We start from the raw sequence: 24735 nt of genomic DNA, 5'->3' as shown, positions 1-24735 counted from the left end.
GGCCGGTCACACGACTCTCAGCAGCTCGCACCTTCAGACATTCTCCCAGGAAACAATGCTTGTAATGTATCCTGGCATCTGTATCAATAAAAGTGACGTAGCATGTAGATTTTTAAGACATCTGAACCATCTGCTATAATCAGTGTTAAACATGAACAGAATGTTCTGACTTCAATGCTGCAGGTTAACTCAGTGTGACTGGAACATTATGACTGTTAATCCAGCTGCATATTGTTTTTTCTCAGTACATCACAATGAACTTTCCAATATTTGCTCTTTGATGACAGTCACAACAATAAAAACGTATTTTAATTTGACTCATATCAAGATTGTGCTACATCAGGTGTTATCTGTTAGAGGGAATGCGTTACATTACAGTAGTGCTGCAATGATGATTCGATTAATCAATTATTAATTGATTACTAATCATCAATTCATTGTTTCCATGTTTTTATTGATAATTAAAAGTTCTCAGACTTCGCAGCTTCTTAAATGTGGACATGTTCCGGTTTCTTTGCTCCAAATAACAAATAAATCGCTAAAACTGATTTTGGTTTGTGGACAAAACAATTCGGGAGTCACTGATCAACATTCTTCAATTTTATCGCCATGTAATAGCTTGGTAATATCAATGGGAGATGTATGTTGAAAAAATTGCTCCCTGGTGGTGACAGAAAACAACATATTTTACAGTTTCCTTTGCTGCTCTCACACCTCAGAATTGGTGACATCACTAAAAACACATTGCAGAGAATTACGTATCAAAAACAGTGTAACCATGCCAACGGTGCAAGGTCAGTTGTTGATGACATAATAGTAAATGTTTGTGTGAAATCTCTTTGAAAGAGCAAAGGCCAATGGGCAAAGTTGGAGTACTTGTTTGGTTGTTTCATTGCATAGTTTAGTATGTTTGGGATTGTACTGCTGGCCCTGCTATTGTGGTCCAGCCACACTTTCTTGCTATTCTAGCAGTAACCAATCATTCTTCATGATTGCAGCCTAAGAAAGAATGTGCAAAATGTCAGGCAATCAGTAAGCATTCATCTGCTTTCCAACCCCCTTGAAACAATTTTGCACTAAGAAAAGTAAAATATTCAGCGCCTCTAAGCATGCACTACAGTAGTGCTGCAACTATTATACCCCAAAAACTGTTGGTTTTTTTTAATAAGTGGGGATGCATTCAGTCCCGGTTCAAATGACTCTGTAATGCCTATGGGTTTTTAAACATCTTCAGTTCCTATCAGCATCAGTGGGAAGGCAAGGCCCAGGTGAGCAAGCTAATTTCTTCTATGAGTGCTTAATTGTTGGCAATAATCTTCAGAGCAACTCTACAACGCACACAACTGTTAGCCTAGCAGGTATCCATGAATGTTTGTGTATTTTTAGCACAGCACCCAGTATTTTTTATTTCATCAGTCGACTAGAAGGGGGACCGAAGTCACACATACACAGTAATCATCATTGTCATTTATATTGAGCTTTATGGAGACGCTTTCTCCACAGCATGCTCCGTTTCTGGCATGTTTATGATGTCACAATTCACACACGGGTAATGCGTGGATGAAAAAGACACAGGGCAGACCAACCAAACACAAGCAATGGGAGTAGTTTTAATCACCATTTTAGTTTTGTGGGTTCACTATTCCGGATTCTACTCAATAACTTCAGTGTGAAAGAGGCTTCAGTTTCCTTATTAACTCATCTGATACGTTTGCACTTTTTCCACACGTGTATTTTGTATATAAACATAAACCTGTGAATGCAAATATCCAGTTTAATCATCCATTCAGGGTGAGAGAGGAAGACCTCGATGGCCCGATTTCCCATGTTTCCTGCCCCTCCCCCTGCCCGAGGATTAGCTAGTGGTCACCCCACTTGGCCTATTCTCTCCCCTGTGTGTGTTTGTGTGTATGTCTGTGCGTGTCTCTGTGTCCCTCACAGCTCTGCCACCTCAGCGTTTGGACTGTTTGGACAGGAAAGCCCTCCGCCAGCTGCCTACAATAACAAGCCGACCTTAGTCACTGAGCGGTGCATGTATCTGTGTGAGAAAGAAAAAGTAAATGTGCAGGGGAGAGCAGGGTGTGAAAAAGATGAAACAAGTGCAAAAGTAATACAGTGAGACTTTAAGTGTGAAATGAGATATTTAAATATCTGAGTCATACACAGATAATATCTGGATACATGGCATAGGATGTTATGCAGAGAAAAATTATAAAGCTAACATTGCAGTATAATCCACTGTACAAAAGTGCAATTTACTGAATTATGATGCAGCATGTTGCTTGTTTAGGCCCAATTCTAAAGTTCAAAAGGAGTCCAACAAATTCAACTCCATTCCCTGTAGATTTTCACAAGCTCCATGGACATTGTTTTTATGTTTTTAGTGTTGAATAATAAAGATCAAAGTCAGTCCAGATTGCATTTTGTCTACTAGAAAGATTCTGAAAGATTATAGACAGGTCATGCAGATTGATTCCACTGAAATGGAATAAACAGAATGGTGTCACTTTAGTAATAATCGTTTTCAGAGTGATACAAGACTTTGTGTTCGTTTGCCTCTCTCTATAAACTAGTGCATATTGACTAATGTGTTTACATGATATTAAGTAAACTGAATTATTGTCTTGGTCTGACTCTGACTAAAATCAGACCTTTAACTTGCATGTAAACATAGTGAATATGTATAGTATGTCTGCTAAAATCAGACTATCAGTCAGCTACAGTAGATATCACACACAGCTGCTGAAACCTTGCAGAAACTTCCCCTGTGGGCTCAGGCGACCTCTTGCAAATCCTTCTACTTCCTGTGTGGGGTAGCGCACTAAAAGCCTTGCTTCCTGTGAAAGATTCACAAACTTTCCCTCACAGCCTTTTCCATTTTTTTTTTTAATCAACTCACTTTCTCTCAGTCTCATAGAGCTATCATATCTGTTAATTTATGTCTTTAAAAACTGGATCCCTTTAGGCTTCAGTCTCCCCCTACCTCACCCACCATGAGCTCTGTGAAGGAGTGTCACTGGAAAAGAACAGCGCTGGTGAATTTGTTGGCACCAAACTGGTTTAGACAAATCATAGCACCTCACTTCATCAACCACCACCCTTCATGAAGGGCAAACCCCCTCTGTTATTACAAGTGGCTTTGTGCAGCGAGGCCACAGCCACAAACCCCACAATGACACACAAACTAGTTTGAACCGGTGAGAACTGTGGACCCAAGCCAATAGACACCACAAAAACACATGTACACAAACACACACCAGAACTGAAAGTGATGTACACACATAACTTCATTCTCTCATGCACAAACATACAGACGTGCACAAACATGCACGATCACAAAAAGGTATTATCATGTGCCCCATGTTTTAATGTAACAAACAACTGAACTTTTCCCATTTGTTTGCTCCACATCAGCATAATGAGGGGCTTATACAAGCATGCAGCACCATCTCTCTATGCACAGGCCTGTTAAATGCTGTGACCTTTCAACTGTGTGTAAACTGACCTGGGGACAGGCAGAACATTCAGTATAGAGAGCAGGAACGTTCTGTGACCACATAAAAACGGAGGCGATGTTTAATGTTCCAAAAGGAACGAGAGGTAGAAGTTAAGCGGGTGATTTATGTGTGTGCCTATATAAAGGCTCTTGATGGCTGTATAGAGGGGACAGGTGGGCAGTGTCCATAAATGTGGGCGACACCAGTGCAAACAAAAGTGGAACAATAAATGGAAAGGCACTTGTAAGTTCTTGTTTATATTGACTTTGTTGCCATGTGCGAGGAAAACAAGTCACTTTGAGCTATACAATATCTTGGCACAACAGGCCTGAACATGTACAGCTCAGCAATAACAGCCTTCCGCAGGCTCCTGCAGGGGGTGACGAGCAGTTCAATGAAATGCTCCCACACATGTGCTTGCTCATCACGTGCATACTCATTTGTGTTTTGCGCGTATTGATGCACGGAATAAAAAAAATATTTTGGACGGTCAAAGACAAGACAAGACAAATTGTAAGGAGCCAGTGAGAGAAATGATAGTTTGACCTCACAAATACACAAGATGTTTTGTCATGTGCTTCAAGGGCTGAGTGTGTGGTCACGATGATAAACACGGGTATATTTTTTCTGACTACATATCATCGTTATCTCTGCAGTACATTATGTGTTGCAACCATGCCGTGCTATACACTCAGGCTCGTCTACTCAAGACAAGTAGTGGCTGATGCTCTTCATTCTCTTTAAACAGCAGCATCTCCTCCTCCTCCTCCTTCCTTCCTGTTTTATTCATTTTGACAATTGTATCCTGTTTCTTGCTTCGTGTAAATTGTTGTTTGGTTGTGTTTTTAAGAAGAAAGTTATACAAAAGTATCATTACTTTCTTGCCAACTTGAAAACTGCAGAAAATATTCACTGACCTGAGGAGCAAAGACAAAACAATGTGACATAAGAGGATAAGAAGAGAAAAGGGGAGGTCTGGTGATGCTATAACATTCATCATTACATCAATCAACACACACGCACTAACCCAATTCTAACCCCCAAAGGCCCTTTAAAGATGTGAGGACCTGCCAAAATGTCCTCACTTTACGTATGGTTTATATGATTTTTGGTCCCCACAAAGCAACAAATACAAGAAAACAGACACAGTTTGCATGGCTGTATCAAATTTTAGCTCTTAACCAGTTCCTCATCAATTAAGTTCTGCCTCATTAGCACCAGGTTTTGGTCTCCACGGAGACTATGGGTCCTGACAAAGACAGTGTTTATGCCATGCAAAGGTTCTGAAGAGTTACTAAATACATTTGACACACGGTCAAATGGTAAACAAGGAGTGAGTGACACAGTAATGGTCTCAGCTTACATGACACTCAACACTGCTAATAAACACAGTATATACACTCATACACACTACTTCAATGCAATGCTACGGCAACAACTCTCTGTATAATCTGTAAATGAACTATACCTGTATAAAAGCTATGATGTGTACAGCTATGATGTGTACTGTAGTAGAGTAATCTACAGCACATGACCCAGCAATGTGACAAGGATAACTGTTTTTTTATCACATATTTGTCTCCTCACCGGTTTAGATTAATGGTGTATTAAAACACTGCACAACTGTCCAGTAAAGTAAATTAACAATAAAAACAAACTGTACATACAAAGGTCCGACAGGGAACTGTCCAGCCATTTATCAAAGAAAAATGCCAGGGAATTTGTGGTTTGCGCTATAAAAATGTCAGGATTCTGTTTTTCACTGAATAAACTGAATGCATCATGTTTATGGATTGTTATACAGACACTCTGGGCTTAGGGGAATTGTTGTTTTAATTTTCTCTTGATGTTTGGACACTATAAACAAAAGCTATTTAATGAAACATAACATGTAAGGAGGCCCGGTCTGTAAGAATTAGTGACATCTAACGGTGAGACTGCAGAATATAACAATCATAGTAGTAACCGTAGTAACTGGTTGGTTAGTTTGTTAAAGGTGCTGTAGAAATATAAAAGCACAAGATGCAAAATGGCTCCATAAAGCAAGGCCCTTGCCTAAAATACAAATAAAAAGCTTATTCTAAGGCAAAATATTGTTATAATTAAGCGACTGCCCACTAAAATACTTATCAGTGTATTCAATTCCTGCCAATAAACCCCTGTATATGTAGGACTTTAATGCAGATAGAACAATAAATAACAAATGATCACTACTTTTTTTGCTAAGATGACATAACTTCATAACAACAACAACAACAAATAGTATTTTCCTTGCGTATCTGAGGTAAACAACACAGTTATAACTTCATAAACTTAACTTAAATCACAATTAATTCACTTTTTTTTAACGTTTTATTGGGTCATTATAATGTAGTACACACTTATTTCTAACTTGGACTGCTATCTCAACAATGGGTATAGGAGCCACCCTTTTCTTGTGGTTGCTCTCTTGGTTAAGACGTAAGCACAGCTTAAACAAACCATTGGCCCTTGCACTGTATATTTACTTGGGTACGGTTTCACTAATCTTGGTTGATATCACTGTTTTTAAGACGCTTCAACAGACATTTAGGCTCCTCCCACCTGCTTGCCTTCTTATGATTAGAAAACAGCACCTCTCCTCAAACAGAATGACCTAGTGTAGCCGACTGAGTAGCTTTAACGTTATTGTTGTGCTATATGAACCGACCCCACCCCCCCCGCAGCCTCAATTTTAACTGTACAATTATGTCACATGTGATAAATGGCCTGCATTCTATGCCCACGGGACAACACTTGTGCATGTTAAATATGAAAAACACAAGTGACTGAGCTGCAGTGGATGATAATGAACTGGTGCCTTTGTAGCATGTGAGAGCAGGCCTGACCGCACAAACATGTTGATGTGATTAGTAGATATAAAGACGGGAGATTTACTTCTATCAAAACAAAAACTTATATACAGTTGTTGGTCAACATTCTGGGAAAGTTGGCAGGCTCCTAAATGGTGCTGACTAAATTAGCTTAGCCTGGTTGTGATTTTAATGGTGCACTGCGCAAAGCCACAAACACACACACACCAAAATGCAAACAAACACCCTGGTTTCCTAGAAGTTTTTGAACAAGCTCCAAGGGATGTTTACCAGAGTTTTCATGTAACCCCTCCTGCCTCCTCCTTCTTCTTCTTCTTCAGCACAAGGAAACTCTGCCCCTCCCCCCCCACCCCCCAGCCAACCCCATCACAATCACTCCACACCCCGATATCCCCTTCTTCCCCCCACCCTCTCTCTTTCTTACTGCACATAAACAGATTCTAGAGGTGTGTCCCCTCTCAGCCAATTGCAGCCACATTGAACTGTGTCTCTGGGCCAATCAGAGTGGCTGCAGGAAACAGCCCTCTCTCCCTCTGTTAACGGCAGTTGTTGTTTTGCTGATCTGTTTTCTGTGGGTCTTCAGAGTGATGGATGGACGGAATAGAGTGGAGGTCATGTCAGGCATTAATAGGCTCTGGGTGCTTGCCCACAATTAGGTGGGGGCTAATCTCAAATTCGCAACTGTGTGTGTGTGTGTACACATGTCCGCAAACAAGAACACACACAGCATTCACTTATCTCTATCTATCGCTCTCCCTTCCTCTTACACACACACACACACAGACCAGACTGTGTTTCTTGTACATAAACATCATTCGCATCCTCTCTCCATACACACACACACAGGTTTGTCTGCACAGGCCTAAACTTAAACAGTCCCTCAGAAATGAACTAAACAAACAGCCTAAACTATCCTTAACCTTAACCACTTCACGGCTAACCCTTTCCATAACCTAACTACATTTCACATTTTACCACTCAACATGACCAGATCCTCAGGTCCTCGGGTCCTGGCCATGTCAGTGTTTATGCCAGAGAATGTATTAAAGATGCAACAAATACAAGTGCACACAAACACGTATTCACCGCCCAGTTATATGAGGTCAGGAGGGTGTGAAGAGCTGGCAGTGAGGGAATGACATTCTGTTCAGTCAAACCAGTCAACAACACGTATGATTCTGCCCTTTTGCATTAATGCCAGCACAAAACAGAAGTTCAAAATAAATGCTAAGTCGACCTTGTCCATTAAAGTGTACAATTACAACGTTTTGGTTTCCCAATTGCCCAACAAGAGATGAAAAAATATGCACAGTGTGGCTTAAAGGAGGAGGTCTAAAACAGTTAGTCAATGGAAAACATTCATCACTTGTTTTTCTCACTCTTATAGTCAAATTTATGCAATGGGGTAGTATTGCTCAATAAAGTAAGCAGAGGGTTGTTTTCAGCTACTAAGCTGTTAACGTCTCTAACCCTAAAGAGAAAAAAAATCCTGAGCAAACACAGACTTTATCAGAGGGAATGCAACCACTCTGGTGATAAAAAAAAAAAAAAAAAAGTTAGTCTAGTTGGCAAAAAGTATTTTTGTGGTGTGACAACATCAAAGGAGACGAACAGAAGCTCAAAGATGTGTCATGAATGAGCCACACTACTTTTTGGGCTCTGTAGGAGGAAAAGCTGCCGAGACATGATAATGACGACAGCGCGTACGGATCAACGTCTTGTCTGCACGGTCACCTTCACACACCTGTGCTCAGAAACACACAGACACATGTGGTATTTCACAGAGGTCCACTGCTTAGAAGAAAAACACTCTTTTTCTCTTCTTCACCCACATATAACCAAACCCTGCTGACCCATATTTCTATGTGAGGAAAGACAAGATAAGGGACAGCACACGAAACACTTTTAAACCTGTAGCACATCAGAAACGTATTAACTGCACTTTCAAAGAGCTCAAAATGGCCTCTGCTATTAATCTTGTTAAAACGAACAATAAAACACAATATTTTTTTATTTATATGCAGAGAAGCAAATTCTTACATCTGGAAACAGGCAGCGTTCAGCAGTTTTTCCTGGAAAGTGTCATCTGCTTCAAAACGTATCCATCTTTGACCATAATTACAGTTAAGTTATGACCAAAATGTCAATTTCTGCACCGCACAACTACTCTGGTCGTCTTGCTTGGTTGCACATCTCTTCAACATATAGAGTATAATAATTCTTCATCATTTTCAGGAGGAAACATTAACAAATAATTAACTGCTTATATGTAGAAAGCAATATAGTTGCATCACAGTCTCTATCGTCAAATTAGAAGCAGCCATCGCTAAAAAAAACACATGCTGCCAGAGACACGCATATGACGCAGCACATGATCCCAAGGTACTAATTAGTTTAGGTTACACAGAAAAGCATACAAGACACAATGGACAAACAAACAAACAAACGTAGCGAGGAAAAATGAGAATAGCCTCCAGACAAAGATAAGACAACTGACATAACTGACACGAGGAAAATGAGAGATAAGCAGTACAGAACAGTGTTTGTGTGTGCAGTTAACACGTTTGATTACTTAAAGAATGGGAGGAAGTGGGTTATCTGTGCAACAACCAATCTGCAGCCTCAGCTTCGTCTACCTATTTCTGAAACGGCATCAGCGAGAAGCTGCAGCTTTTGGCCACAGTACATCTTAAACTGATTTTAAAATGCTGCTGCTTCTAACTAGCACAGCCGTGCCTGGATTTGTGACTCGTTTTCCAGCACCAGGAAAATGTATTACATAAGATGCCGACCACCGCTTGTTTGCTTTCTCTGCCGACATCACATCAGGCCCTGTGCTATGTAAAATTAATGACAAATGGTCCTTATAGAGTCCCTTCCTTCCTCTGCTTCTTTACTGACGTCAAGTGGCGAGAAGTGAGCCAGTGGGCCCGCTGACACTCCTTCAAAACAAGCCAATGAACTGCTGAGAGCATGTCGCTGACGGACATCCTGACTCAAGAGAGCTCTTGTGCATATATGTTTATGTGGGTCATGAGGAGATCTGGTCTTACAGTGGACATGGACTCCCCATTGCTGAGATTAAGGTTTGATGCTGGTGAAAGCTGATGTTACAGCTTACAGATATTTACCCTGGGGGGGGGGGACGAGAGAGTGAGTCAAGGGTTTGTGTATATATTTTGTGTTGGTTGGTTGCCAACCGTTACATGCCTGGTTTCCTAAGGGCCTCGGAGTGTTTAGTGCAACACGACTAGATGCCTAGAAACCTCATGAAGAACAGAGAAGGTGTGGCAACCTGCCAGAAAAGACTATTCAGGAATAGAACCAGATGGAGAGCTGTCTTTGTTTCTCTGGCCATCGATCTCTCGATGGCCTGGATACTTCTGTTCTCTCAAGAGTTTAGCCAAGCTTCAGTTGACCCCTGCTATTTCTGTCCTGAATAAAAGTTAAGAGAAATTCTTTGAAACACCTACTCTACTGGTCGCTTCTTCTTTGAAATACTTCCATTGCATTGTTTTTTGTTTTAGCTCTCTTGTTTTTTCATCCTCAATTCTTCCCGTGTGCAAGCTAATTATTAACCTTCTCCCTTTCTTTTTTTTAACGTGCAAATTAAAACTGTGCATAAATCAGGCTAATGGAAATACACCTACTGATTCTGCTTCCTGCTGTCCCTACTTTACCCATTCACTCACCTACCTCTCTTGCTTATTTCACAATGGTCACACTGTTTTCAAATATTTGTACTTGTTTATATTTCTGTCTGTTGGGCTCTTTGGCCTGAAGAGATTACATGTCAACAAAAGGTCTATCAGCAGAGATTTCAGTAAGCTCACACTAAGCCTACATGCTCCTGTTCTAGTCACTGTATGAGCATTGTTATGAATTCTCTGATGTATTACAGCCTGAGAGACCACATAATGAGCGGAGTTTTCACTAATGGGCCTTCAAAGGGACTTGCATGGTGCCACAGGCCCCATAACATAAAAGATTAACCCTCACAAAACGGGACCTTCTCTATTATTTTAGTTGGTTGTATTACATGACCTTGCTGCTAGTTTCCACTAAATTCTGCACGCCAGTCCTGTGACTCACAACCTATTCATATCTGGTAGTAAAGCTCCAGTGTGTCACTTCTGTCTCCAAAATATTGACTTACCACACACCTCAGGTGAGCCTGCAGAGCCTTCTGAAAGGACGACTCTAGGTCTAGAGTCCAACTGTTCTCTTTCACAAGTGGACCGTGCACACTCCAAGATGCATTGGGACCACAATGCGAGGTTGACTGGGGCACACGCGGCCTTTTCTTAAATCAGTGTGAACGCAAACACACTGATGACAAGTGACCTGCCGCAGGTCTTTTGAAAGAGAAATGACGGTCACGTATCTTTGCGTTCGGAGCAACGAAGTGAGATCTGATCACAAGTGGTCACTATAGAGACACATTACTTTAATAGCAGGCGTGAAGTGACTACTTAGAGCTATCCTCTTGTGAGCACACCACCTGAGACGTACAGTGTGTTAAAGCCAGGTGTGAACAGGGCTTCAGTGATAGACACAACCCATCAAATGAAGGAGAACTGTGGTTTAATTAAAAAAAAAAAAGAAAGAAAGAAAGCAAGATTAAAACCTATCCTATTGCATGGAATCATTAGTAATGTTTCCGAGACAAAACAAAGGCCATATGAAGAGTCTGGGGTTCACAGTGGTTTAACCACACCTGATAATTGTTGTTTTAAGGAATCTTGCTGCAGAAAATAGTGTATTGACAAAGATAAATATGAATATATCCATTCAATGATGATAGAACATGAACCATATTGTTGGTGTACACAAACCTGTACAGCTGATGAGTGCAGTGCCTCCTGAATATTACCAACCTCACTCAAAACATGTCAGTAAAATATTTCAGTGACGCTTACATGAGCTATACGGACAGGAGATGTCATGAAAGTGTGACGTTGTTAGGTAATGTACTACCAGTGTGTTCCAGGAGCACAAGGTGTGGTGAGGGTGTGTGTGTGTGTGTGTGTGTGTATGTATGTATTTATGTGTGTGTGTGTGTGTGTGTCACAGTGGGTGGTTGACTGCGCCTGAAGGTCTACTAAACCCACAAGGTGTGAAGGGCGACAGTAACATCATGCAACTGAATCTTTTTTTTAAACTATATTGAGGCAAGAGGAACAAGTGTTTCGAGCACCAACCAGGATAAACAACTCTGTGCACTTGCTTTGCACTTTTGAGCTGAAGTTTCCGTTCTTTATTCGGCAGTGAACTTTAAAACCGTTGAACTGTTGAATAAAAGAAAAAGAGGAACGTCAGCATTTCCTCTTTGACACGTGAGTCTCCTTTTAGAAAAGACATAAGACACAAGCATCTGATGTGACCAAATCAACACATAGACACTAACCACACTGGTCTCATCAACACACACACATATATGTGACAAATGCACACAGGGCAATGTGTGGAAAAACAGGCTTAAAGACGGCATTCATGCTCCATCTATAGATTTTTATCTTTAACATGCAGGAGGTATTTCAAGATCATTCATAAATGGATCCTATTTGCATTTCAGACAGTCCAGATCGACCTTCACACAGTATTTGAACGTCTTGGTTGTAAAATACCAATGTATGTCCATTTTGTTTGTGTTAAAACTATCGTCATAGGATACTATGAATGTGTGTTTATCTGGTGTAAAATTCCTGGTTACATGTTTCTCCCCGTTTGGACAGTATGTGCACACAAGCAAAGCTTTATCATGAAAATCTCACATAAGAGAGTAAGATCATTCCTCAATGTGTCATAACATTGTACAACAATCTAGTGATGTCATCCAAACATACTCTTCTCTCACTCACTGGACGCTGGTGTGTTTTTCTCAAACTCTGTGTGACTTCTGACCTGCGTGACTCACGCCAGAAGTGACACTTATACATCATTCCCACTGGTCAAAAACCCTGTTTAATCCCTGGTTTTAACAGGTTTTTATCAGTGCTATGTGTTATTAATAGGCTTCAGTGGGACCATAACGGTGTCTTCCATTTGTAGTCAGAAATCAGAATTTCTGAGCTTAAGACCCTGGTTCACCAGACTACAATGCTTACTTTTTGAACTTGTGACAGCGATCAGTGTCATTTATTTCATCAGTCGGATCATCTAAACGCTAAAGAGCGACCAAAGTAGCAGATGCAAAATAGTAACCACATAACATTATCACTTAGATCTATGAAGTTGTTTTTTTTTGGTTTCTTTTTCGCTGGTGCTGCGATATCACAGTTCACACACGGGTGACGCACGGATGACAAGTCTAACTGAATATGTTCACTTATGTTAAATGTTATTCATTTAGTAAATGATTAATGTATTGTGTGTGGGTGTGTGAGCAATGACACCAGATGTGCGTGACATGAACCACTGACCTGAAGGTGCATGTCCATATACTGGACAGACACACTGGTCAATGTGAAGGAGTGTGTTTTACTTCTACTTAGTAAACACAGACAAGAATACCCACTTGTGGAGTTTTTACAAACACTGCACGTCAATCAAACGCACACACAAATACACAGCGGCTAGAGCCTGGCTCAGGGGTGAAAGAGCCGAGGTCAGAGGTGAACGACTATGGGAACACAGAGGTCCCGTAGCATGAACTTGTCACCATCCTGACAAACTGGCCTGTAACATAAACAAGCACATATACATCAGCCTGGGACAACATCCCCCTGAGAAGAGAGCAATACAATACCCTCTGCTACTCCACAATGGGCCTGAAACAATATCACACACACTAAAACAACATCATAGCCAGGGCATACATAGCACTGGGCAAAGCTTGGAGCAGTACCATTTGGTGAGTTGCACCACAATGAATGCACTGGTCAGTGTGAGGGAAACAATTTATCAAGCGCTGACACAGTGAAGTTCATGTCTCAAGGTGTGGGGTCCCTACAAGTTTGTAGGAGTTACAAGACCGGGCAAGCAGAGGGTGTTGATGGATGTAAAATGGTTTTCCTTTCCATTGAGTTTCTCTATACCTTAAGAAACCTATATGCTCACAAACCGAAATGCTGAAATCAAGCATCGAGCGCTGCCGAACTGCGTTTGGATACGTTGCTTCAGTTGAGAAATGTTCAACATTCCAAGCAGCTGCACGAGTGTCGGCCAATCAAATCAAGTCATTCAAATCATGTGTCTGTGTTGAGCATGAACACCACACAGCTCAGACGGAGCTCTAAGCTCTTACTACAGAGGTAGCCATGAAAGACACCGCTCTTCTAACCTCTTAAAGCTACCTCTAGCACCGAGCACCAGACCCTAACCTATCTAATTGAAGGATTAATACTTACATGTATCTAGACGTGTCTTCATGGTGCTGGTCTCACTTAAATAAAAAGGGTTGCATCCAGAGGCGAATCCGGCATGAAATCTATGTCAAATGAACAATGATTATTTTTGTTTGTGTTTTGGTTGTGTTCAGTTGGTTAAGACTGGTGTTGAGCCTGTGGTTTGGATCCTAATAGGGGCTACCTCAGACTGAGGCCTGGACCACAGCCACTGGGGCTATTCATGCTTTGTGAACTGATCCACAGATGCCTCTAAATTCTGCATGCTCACTGCTATAAATCTCTCCAGACATGTAAACAGTCACACACACACACACACACACAGACAGATATTCAAAGACCGACATTTCAACACACATATAGACACACACACACACACACACAAACATGCTGGACGAATGCCCAGTGACTGGGTCAAGAGGAAAACATTAAAATCATGCAGAGCATTGCATCTATTCAGCACAGTATGTGGAAAATTCCCATCCAGCAACTTGAGAACGGAGTGAGGGGAGGCTAAAATATGGCACAGAACGCCCTCCTGTGTCTACACGGGTGTACTGCAGGTGTCCACAGTATGTTGTGCAAGCCATGAAACCACTCAATGGTTCATTCTGTTTCATCAGGTAAAAGGCAGAGCACTAAAGAGGAAGATGGCGAAGGATAAAATGGCACGCATTGATTTCATCAAATACTGCATCCACTGGACAATAACCTTCATCATTCTTTTATGAATTCAATTCAATTAATACTGACCAGATGGCATCCAGGTTGATAGATGGAAGTGTGTTTGAGGCAAGTGGAGTGAAACGTGGTCCCTCCCTACATCAGCAAGATTTGTGTGTTTGAGTATCAATTTCAAAGAGTATAGATTGCTTTTAAAAGAATCAGAGTATATTATATATCCAGATTATCTTAAATGTACAAACCAAAAGGCATGAGTTGCTACAGTTTATCTTAACTTGCGCTGAAATGCAAAAGCTACATGGCCACATTTTCAGACTCCCTTTCCTGGAATGCCCTCCCTGATAGAGTTGAAGAACAAATGAAGAAAGCTAAAGAAAGAAGTTCAAACTCAGCCCACTTCTCACTTCCAGACAAGTGTAAGTGAGAAGCAAGTGGGTGTGAATTTCAGACAGATGGTTATGGAAAAGTCACAGGAATTGCTGGATGCAGATCCCCCAGGAGCACCGGGGTGTTTCATAAACTGCTAGGTGATGTGACAGGTACTTATGTTGCCGCAGTTTGATATAAAAAGAAACTTGGAGCACAGCAAATCCTAAAAAGAGTTTGCTTTGCCTGCATCGAGTATGCTGATATGAACAGGGAACCGGCCTGTTAGACTGTACTGTCAGCCACTGTTGACTGCGGCTTGTTATACTGACATTTATCACTAATTATACGGAGTATTGTCATTTAAAATGACCTAAAGAAAATGCCAGATGTAATAATATGTTGCTGTGTAAAAAAAAAAAAAGACCACAGAGCAAATACAAATTTAAATTGCTCCCTTGGATGAACCTGTTCAGGTTACATGTTACACATGATGTCTTTGACATTCAGGCGCCAGGTTAGAATGACTTATGTACGGAACAGTTACGCAAGCCTTAGTTTTTACTGGCAACATTAAACCCGCTGAGCACATTCTTCTGAGAGACACACTCAAGAAAACATACTGTAGAAGGCAGCCGAGTAGAATGTGATTAATAAAGTATTTGTGATGTTTAATTTCATATGCAAAGTTATAAATATATCATTACGGCACAGAGAGAGCGAGAGGGAAATGCTTGTTTACTCGATGGCCTCGTAACCACTCAACCATCTCAAGTCCTCAGCCTCTGAATAGGAGCAGCACAGCAAATTCTGCCATCTTTGAGGCTAAACATTAATGTGGAGTAGGAGAACAAAGAGATTTTTGTTTTTCACACACCACACATACGGCTCTTTTATTATTTTGCCTTTTCTGTGTGTTTGTCTTCTTCAATAGTGTTTGTTATTCCTTTCCAACCTCCTGCTGCAGCAAGACCTTTGTTAACGCTGTATCCTCTATCCACATCGCACTGCCTCTTGTGTGCGAGAGAGACAAAAGTGTGCTTTACATTGGATTTAAAGTCAGTGTGGCTCTCACAAAGCCTCAGATGGTAAAACATAAGATTTAAACACATAATATGGAAAACTATCATCTAAGTAGGGCTTTAGTCAAATCAGGGGGACTCTATTCTGGCATTGCATTTGGTTCTGGAAAGCACAGGACTGAGATTATTCGGGGTTTTGGGCCAGGCTGAGCTCTGACACTCATGAGCACGACTCACAGTTGTGGGGTGGTAGTAGTTTTCCACTGGAGGTTGCCGACTGAACACAGAGAAAGACAGTGTTTGTTCCACCACCTCCATCATTTTTACCCCCTTCCCCTCTTCTCTCCCAGTCTTAACACTACACACTCAATTCTTTCCTCCTTGTCTTGTTGGCCCTGCACAGACCATCATGTTTTGTCACATTTACACTTTCTTTGCCACTCTTCCACCCTCGCTCTGTTTCTCCCTCTCAGTTTCCTGAATAGCACAGCCAGAAATAATGCCAGCACCCCCGCCCCCCAAGTAATGGTGCCAGCCAACCCGCCCCATCAATGTACCTCATGCCACTGGTACCATGACGACTGCTTACGCTGTGCAAAAACCTAAACATGTCTTTCAAAAGCTTTTACATGTTTTAGTCTCTTTCTACTACAGAAAAATAATATTTGCAATATTTTTACCACTGTACTAATGTGAGGGGAAAAACAAAGTATCATTTAGGTTTACAACAGGGTTGACAGTGACCTAGATGTCCACGTCCCACATGCCCCCTCCTGTCTCGTCTTCCCAAGTCTGCAGCCCCCAGCATGTTGCACTGGCTGGGAGGTGTGGTCTAAGTGTGTGTCTGTGTGTTACTAAGCTTTCCTCGAAACGGCTTTTAAAAGAAAGAAAGATGTTTGGCTGGAAAGTCAAAAAAAATGACTGAGCTAAAACAACTAAGCTACAAGAACTAATAAAATATCACAGGTGCACATAATCCCTTTAGAAACAGTAGCCTATTTTTTTTTCCGTGAGATTCTTTCTTTATTTTTTTTGTTGTTTGCACACGGAGAAAATATGTGGGTTTGCTAAGTATTTACATGTAAATTCACGTGTATTTGTTGCTGAACATGAAGAAAAAGAAGACTTACTAGTAACAGCATCATCAAGTCAGTCATTCTGAGAGACTGCACTTATTCCAGCCTAGTACACATTTGAAATATCATGCATTAAATGAAGTTGTGGTTCGTATATCAAAACATATCTCTTGGAAATGTCTGATTTACCTATTCAAAAAAATATTAGGTATCATAGAAATCGCAGTTCATGATTTCAATTGTCAACTGGGTTGCAATAGTTGGTCATTTTTGAAAAGTGGGTCACCCTGTGAAAGGTTAGGGAAGCACTGCCTTCAGTGACAGTGATTAATGTAGCTTAGTAAGATTGAAGACACCATAGACAGTACACAGTGCCAGGCATGCACACACAGACACACACACTCCCCTAGTCCCTACAGCCACTGTCCCATCACTGTGCCCAGCTGGCAAGCAGCTGTAAATCCACAGCTTTATTCATCTATCACATCCTCCACATTTATAGAGCATTTCACTGTACAGTTACTGTGCTAAAGGTCACCGCCTGCTGCTGCAGGCTCCCTCCATCCACCACCACCCCCTCACCGTGCTATTCGTCCGACCTGGTTCAAGCTGAGATCGTCCATAATCCAGCAGATCTGCCCAGACTACTGGGCTCTCTCTCCATGGGTCCTTACGTTATTGGGAACAGCAAGCAGGGGCAAGGCAGACTCACACATGTGGTGCCCATACAAAGAAACACAGTATTATAGATCGTAAAACACACACATATTAATGCATGTAAAAAAAAAAAAAGAGAGACAAGGAGAGAAATTCTTGTAACTGTGAAAGTGAGCAAAATCTTTCTTTAAACAAATGCAACAGTTGACAAGTGGACTTTGACTCTGCCTTCACAGAAAAGCAATATTGCATCTGTCCACACTCCTGTCGATCAGGGTTAACAAGTCAAGTTTGTTTAAATAGTCTCACCACATGCTTGCCACCACTGAGCTGGTTGTATACAGACCTTTCCGGAAACAAACTTTCAATCTATTAGGAATGACAAATTATCTCAACTTAATCTCCAAAGATGTAATCACTGCACTAGAAAAAAATGAAACCCTTAATCTATGAAATTTCATGAAACATTTAAGGTGCCAGTGCGAGGGAGGAATCCACACCAGAAAGGCTGATTTTTGCTCGAGCTGCATTTACTCGAACCCTGTGTTTTATGGCCATACTTGTCCAGACATACACATTTCAGTCTTGACACAGTTCAAACCTCACCCACTTTCCATTAATAAATCAATCCAGAAAAAGCATTTCCATCAATATCTGATGTCACATCTGAGGACTTGGACCTACTCCTAAGTGCTATACAGAAATAGATATACAACTACACTGAGAACTCAGACGAAAATACATTTCATTACATAAGTTAAATAAAATGAGAACGCAATTATATTCTCTGTGATTTCAATGTTACAACATTTCTTATGAGGTACACACACAGCTCCACGGCTCCTTCTGCACAACGCTAAATTGTTGGATAGGACATCAGGAAAAAAAAAAAAGACATGGTTGTTGTAAAAACTGCAATACCAAGTCAGTAAAATTCAGAATTCCTTTGATGACAAAAACTGGACTGGATGGAAATTTACAGAAACGATGAGTAAATTTAGTTTTGACTAAGCGTTCTAAAACAAATCATTTAATAGGGTTGTGCAAGACGTGGATGAAGCATTTCTGGAATAAAAACAGCACCAGCCTACAATCACCAGAACAGGTTGAGCTTTCGAGAGTAGCTCTTAATTCCAGTTAGAGTAAAGGGCTAACACAATCATGTAATTACATAACACAAAGAAGCCCCTTTTTGTCTCTGTCCAGCAGCCCAAGACTGGGCTTCTTTCATACGGTCGATGGAGTCTGCCCACCCCTTTCATAGACTCAGAACAAACAGTATTCTCTCTTTTGAGTTGAGGGCATATGTGTGTGTTTGCATTTATCTGCACCCGTTGTTATCCTGCGTTTCTATATGTGGTCAATAAAGCTCAGTGAGGTCAGCTGCCCAAGCACCAGAGAAAAACGTCTGACAGTGTCCGAGGGTAAGCAGTTTTTAACCCTCGTACGTTCACCCAAACAGACACCAACACAAGGACGCCTTATGGGAACCTGACCCCTCCCCACATACACAGAATCCTATTTTCAGCCGCGACCCCGTAACCCTTAACCCCTGGGACTCACCGCTATTGGGGCAGCAGAAGACCACAAACATTCCCCCCAACTGTGTACTCCTTAAAAACAAACAACCACTCACATTACAAGAAAAGAGGCAAGTGAGGCAACAACAAACCAAAAAATGGGTTTGTTCAACACAGAGGCAAACCAACTGCTTCCAGTCATCATGCTAAGCTTTGCTAATTGGCTACTGGATGTGCCTTCATTATATTTATTGTGATGAACAAGTTCAGACCTGGTTCCCCACACAAAGAGCAAATTATTTTTTGTTGTTTTTTGCCAGTTTAACACGGGTGAGAACAAAGATAGTCTGGGTCCATACACAGCTCCACAATGAAATATGATTTGAACTGTAGCGCCCAACTTTTAAACCAACTTTTAAACCATAAACAAGTGCTCTTGTGTTCAAATCGATGTCAAATAACTTCACACAATGCCGATGAAGCCCATCAATTCAACATGACTCTCTGTATTTCTCAGTATAGCTGTGTTTAGCTCTCTTGTCCCCTGGCAACATTCTCACACTGCATACAAGAAGTGATTTGTTTTGTGTCAAGAAAAACAAACAAAGGCAACAGCCACATTGTGCTCATAAGGCCAGACGGTTGCACACAGGTGGATTCTACTGCTCATAAAAAACCTTGCTGTTCAGCAGTTTGACAGGATAAAAGTGTCTTGCCCCTTCCTGCCCCTATGCAGCTAGTGTATACTCACAAACAATCCCCAAGTTAGGTCTTTTCCACTTTTCGTCTTTTTAATGATTCTGCCAATTATATTCTCGATAAATCAATTAGTCAGTTGGTCCATTACAAATGTAAAAATGGCAGAAACTACACCATATTCACATTTAAGAAGCTGAAACTTGTTTTATTTTATAAAATTATAAAAACTCACTCAAACTAATTAGTCAATAAAGTATAAAGCCCTACACCTGTACTTAGATATGTCCACTTGTGATAAGAACCCAGGTTAATTCCAAATCTGAACAAGGCGTGATGGGGAACTGACAACAACAATACCTGCATTTCCCAGACTACAAAATACTGTTTACATTTAATGTGCAACGATACATAGGCTAAGCAGCATATACACTTTAAAATTCACTAGATATTAAGCTTCTTTTGTTTTTACTTTTAACCATCTACAGTACATGTGCCTGGGAGTGGGGTTTATAGAAGTTTTATTGGATTTACTTTCACAGTTGATGAACACACATAATGTACTGTGGATATGCACACTGGGCCACTAAACCAGCAGAAAATTGCTCCCTGCCAAATATTTGCAAGCCACGAGGGTATTATGAGAAATTATTCTCACCAAGCAGGAGGCCTTCCTATTCTAACAGGGGGGGGTTTGCCATGAGGAAAGGACTGTCTGTGCTTTCAAAGATTTTGTCTTTAATCAGCTGATCTGCAGGAATTAGAGGTCTGTCTGAGCCCCCTCTTTATAGCCCCTCCATCTCTGACAACGTGAGAAAGGCAGGCATGCATGAGTGTGTGTGTGTGTGTGTGGACTTTTGAAGATGGGGGGGGTCTTCAAATCTGGGACCAGGATAAATGCACACTTTGGCAAGCCCTCAACAAGGGCAGCTTAGCATAATTCAAAAATACCAGACGGTGTGTACTGTGGTGCACAACTAAACCCGCAAAGCAGCTTTCTCCCTCTCCCATCTTTGTCTTTTCCTCTCCTCCATCTTACAAAAACACTTCAGGCCTGCCGACAAAACATTTATGTCACAGCCAAACCACTATATTTCCTCAGAAGAACACAAAGTGATAAGTCATTCCAAGGTGTTGACCTTTATTGTCTTTTGTCATTAGAGGACATATTAAGTGGACCAGGCCACATGTAACACCACTTAAGATGAGATAAATCCAGTATGTGCTTCTCTAAACACAGACAAATTAATCTAGGATTAGGGATGGGTATCAAGAACCAGTAGACAATTGATACCCATCCGTTATGGCTATATTACCATTGGGATCACCTTTAAGAACTTTGTGTGCTACACTTTTTAATGTATGCGTTTAAATAATGCCAAAGAATGACAGTCAGTTAAAAATCAGCCCGTCCAAACAAAGGAGTATGACTTTTTAATAACATAATGAGATTTACAGCCCTTCTTCCTCATAGCCTTTCACCACACTTCTGTGTTCAGGCATCCAAGTATCGGTATCAATAAACAGTATCAATCTCAGTATCGCTATTGACAAAATAAAGACCCCCATTCCTACTAAACATGCTTTAACAAATATTAATGTTTATCTTTTAAGGCTCTTGACTCAGCAAAAACATTCATAGAGAATCAAATTCAGGTATATACCTGTACTGTGACCTGAATCTAAATTACAACCTTCCATGTCTACAATAGTGCATGGCATACTGAAGTGTCAGCATTTGGAAAATCACAGTCATATACTGTAGGACTATAAAAATCACAAAATGAACTGATATACTGTTGTGACTGTTAAGAAAGTTGAACTTTAAAGAAAAACAACACATATGGCATGTGATGTTAGTGTGATGTTGATGATGGATACCCATTCATGGATGTTGATGATGGATGGGTATTTTCAGTAAACACGTATTCTCCCACACATGAGTGTCAGTGTTTTTATCGGTGAAAGAAAATCCCTGTGAGGTTGTAAAAACAATGCCTTGTACAAATTAAACCATATACTAAGTGTATATTACTATTAGAATATTGTGAGCATATTACTACACAAGCCATACATCCCACAATTCGGCACTGTAATATCAGAATCAGAATCAGAATCAGAAGAGCTTTATTGCCAAGTATGATTTGCACATACAAGGAATTTGTTCTGGTGTCATTGGTGCATAACAAGCATACAACATTTTTAAAAAAAGTTAAGTGAAACAAGTATACGTATATATACACAGTATATAAATGTTTTTTGTAATATGTTTAAACCACTAGTTAAATTGCTAAAATGCTAAAAATGTAATGAAAAATAAGTTAAGTTGCAAGACTAGACTTTTGTCTCTGAGGCTTTGAGTTACATTAGATCATTTGAACAACAATAATTCAATCATTGGGTTCAAAGATTGGCTAATATTTGGCTCTTGCAGAGTATAAGGTGGGAACTCAGGTCAAACATTTTTGAGGAATAAAATGGCTGATTTTGAGGACCATTACTGGTTGGAATATGCTATTTAAAAAAAAAGGGATGAGAAGCAAGGACAAATACTTTTCACCTGAGAAACGAGCACCTATCTACAGACTGCAATTTAAAAGAGAATACATCTTGCAGAGAGCGGGCTGAGAGCTATGTGGGACTGCTAGAACCCGTCAAAGTAAAATTGTTGAGAAGAGTGAAGGACACTGTCAAGTTGGATGTGAGGGAAGACCATCTTTGCATGTCACCATACACGACACTAACAAAGTGGTGAGTTCCAGCAATTGCATTAGAGAGAGTAGCGTGATAAAAAACGTACAATAATTCACGTGTATTTAAGATGGTCATAGACAGAATAAAGTTTCCCTCCGTGCTTAGTTTTTAATGACATCACGGTGTCTCGTCGAGCAACTTGCCTGCAATCCACCTGACAAAACATGTTTTGCTCTTAGCGAGGTTCTGACTCAACCACAGTGTTTGCCATGCTTATGAGGATGTGAAGAGAGCACCAGCTGACAATGGAACAATACCATCAGCACTAAAATGGAAGGACATATGTGACAAATTGTGGTGCAGCTTGTTGCAACACAGTACAAAAGTCTACCCACAGTCTCACTGGTGATTATATACAAGTCCTACCTGGACAGTCTGTAGAAGCCGAATGCAGCTCTTCTTGACGTCTTCAAAGGGACAACGTCTGGAAAGCATGAGCAGGTGAGCAAGGATGTCGTTCAGGTCACTGTTAGGTGGGCTGCCTGAGGCCAGGGACGAGGGGGGCGATGTTGGTATGGGCCCAATAGCCTCCGCTTTCCTCAGGACCTCCTGGCAGATGTTCTCCATGGCTTCAGTTCTGGAGCTGGCGTCCGGACTCCCCAGTCCATCCCATCTGCCCAAAGACTCTTGATCCTGCACTTCCATCTTCTGACGTTGGGACGAGTGTTTGTGTTGTCTTATAACAGGCTACACAACACAACAAATAGCAGAATACAGTCCTGTTTACATGACAGAAGAACCATGAATTCGACAAACAACCTATGATCACATTAGGTCAATATGAACAGGTGCATTGTGAACATTCAGGCAATGTCCCTCAGAGCCAAACATACATTAGAAATCATAACTCAACTAAATAATTCATCCATTTGATATTATTACCTGATATTTGCTAATTACAAGTACATCAGCACATATGATATCTGTAATAATGTCAGCAATACAAGAATTGTGGCTAGTGAAGTCCCAAAACTTAGGAAGCGATTTAAAATATGTGTATATTAATAACAACAAGAGCAAAGAAGTAAAAACAGATAAGGCAAATACAGTGACTTTGAACTTCAATTAAAAGCTTTGACTGCTTTTAAGATCTTGAACTGTGATAAAGAAGAATGAGGAAAGAATGAGAGTCAGCAGGATGAGCCTGAAACATGGCAGCAGAAGATGGTGGCCTCCACTAAGCAAGGCCCTTGCCTAAAGTACATGGAAGAGGCTTATTCTGGGGCTTATTCAATAAAAAAATATTTAAAAAGATCAGGAGATTATGTATTCATCAAAACATACTTGTGGGTAGTATGTTCAATTTCTGCCAATTTCACTGATATATTCAGAATAAATACGGACATTTTAAGCCGGATAATGCATAACATTTTACATAATTTGTTAGTTGCATCAAATCATGAAATCTGCAATGTTGCCAACTTCCAAAAAAAAAAGCCTATAGTTTAAGTACAGATTTTGTTTTGTACAAGGTACAATAATCCATAAACGGTTGATGCATGCATTTCTGGCACATCTATTCCGTGAATGACATATTTGACGTGTCATAACTGTCAATTTAGTCCATTCAATCTTCCCCCTCCATTCAATCCCCCCCCCCCCCCCCTCCTTTTCTTCTGGCTTTCTGTTGCTGTCCGTTAACAAAGACAAGACACATGTAAAGTACAACAGAGCTGCGGTGGAAAAACAACAACAACATCCTCACACATTAACCTGCTACTGAAGACCAAAAGCCACGAGTGTCACTCTCTTAATACTCACTTTATCCACATTCTTTGGTGCAGGTTTTCTGTTGCGGGACGTCTCGCTACAGCAGCACTAGAGCGAGCTCCGACAGGAGGCAACAACACGAGGGTAAACATGTGATTGACACGCATGGCTGACCAATGAGAGGCCTCTGTTTGTGTTTTAAGGCGGTGTCCTTTGATTCTCAGCAGTAATTGGTTAGAACGGATTCGCCAAGATCGCTGGGGATGGAACTATGGGAGTGGTATTATCTTCCTTCGGCTCGTGAATGAAAGGGAAGCGCTTTGGGACTGCATCTCCCGGTATGCATTTCGTCGCCCCCCTTTTTCTTGTTTATCAGAAATAACTGAGACAGTGAGAAAAACAATGTAGAGAGTGCGACGGGAGAATGTACATTTACAGCCTATGCATTTACTATTAAACCTTACTTTTGTACTTACCTCTCTTAATATATTACATATTTAAATCAGAATCATAACCACGTGAAACAATGTGTCAACATATGAAATTGTCCATGAG

At 40.8% G+C, this 24735-nt stretch overlaps 1 protein-coding gene across 1 annotated transcript in view; it reads right to left on the bottom strand.

Annotated features, from left to right (window-relative positions):
• sesn1 (sestrin 1) overlaps positions 1–24343 on the bottom strand; it is a 50299-nt gene extending 25956 nt beyond the window's left edge. Inside the window, exons 1-2 of the mRNA XM_058612924.1 lie at positions 24232–24343; positions 22837–23157 (exon numbers count right to left, since the gene is read on the bottom strand). Of these exons, the coding sequence (XP_058468907.1) occupies positions 22837–23115 (279 nt within the window). The 5' untranslated portion in view covers positions 23116–23157; positions 24232–24343. The remainder of the gene's footprint in view (positions 1–22836; positions 23158–24231) is intronic.
• Between the last annotated feature and the right edge of the window lie 392 nt (positions 24344–24735).

Source organism: Solea solea, chromosome 17 (assembly GCF_958295425.1).
Source record: "Solea solea chromosome 17, fSolSol10.1, whole genome shotgun sequence".
NCBI classification, from domain to species: domain Eukaryota; kingdom Metazoa; phylum Chordata; class Actinopteri; order Pleuronectiformes; family Soleidae; genus Solea; species Solea solea.
Note: the sequence above shows the minus strand (reverse complement) of the source record. Positions and strands in the feature narration are given on the sequence as shown.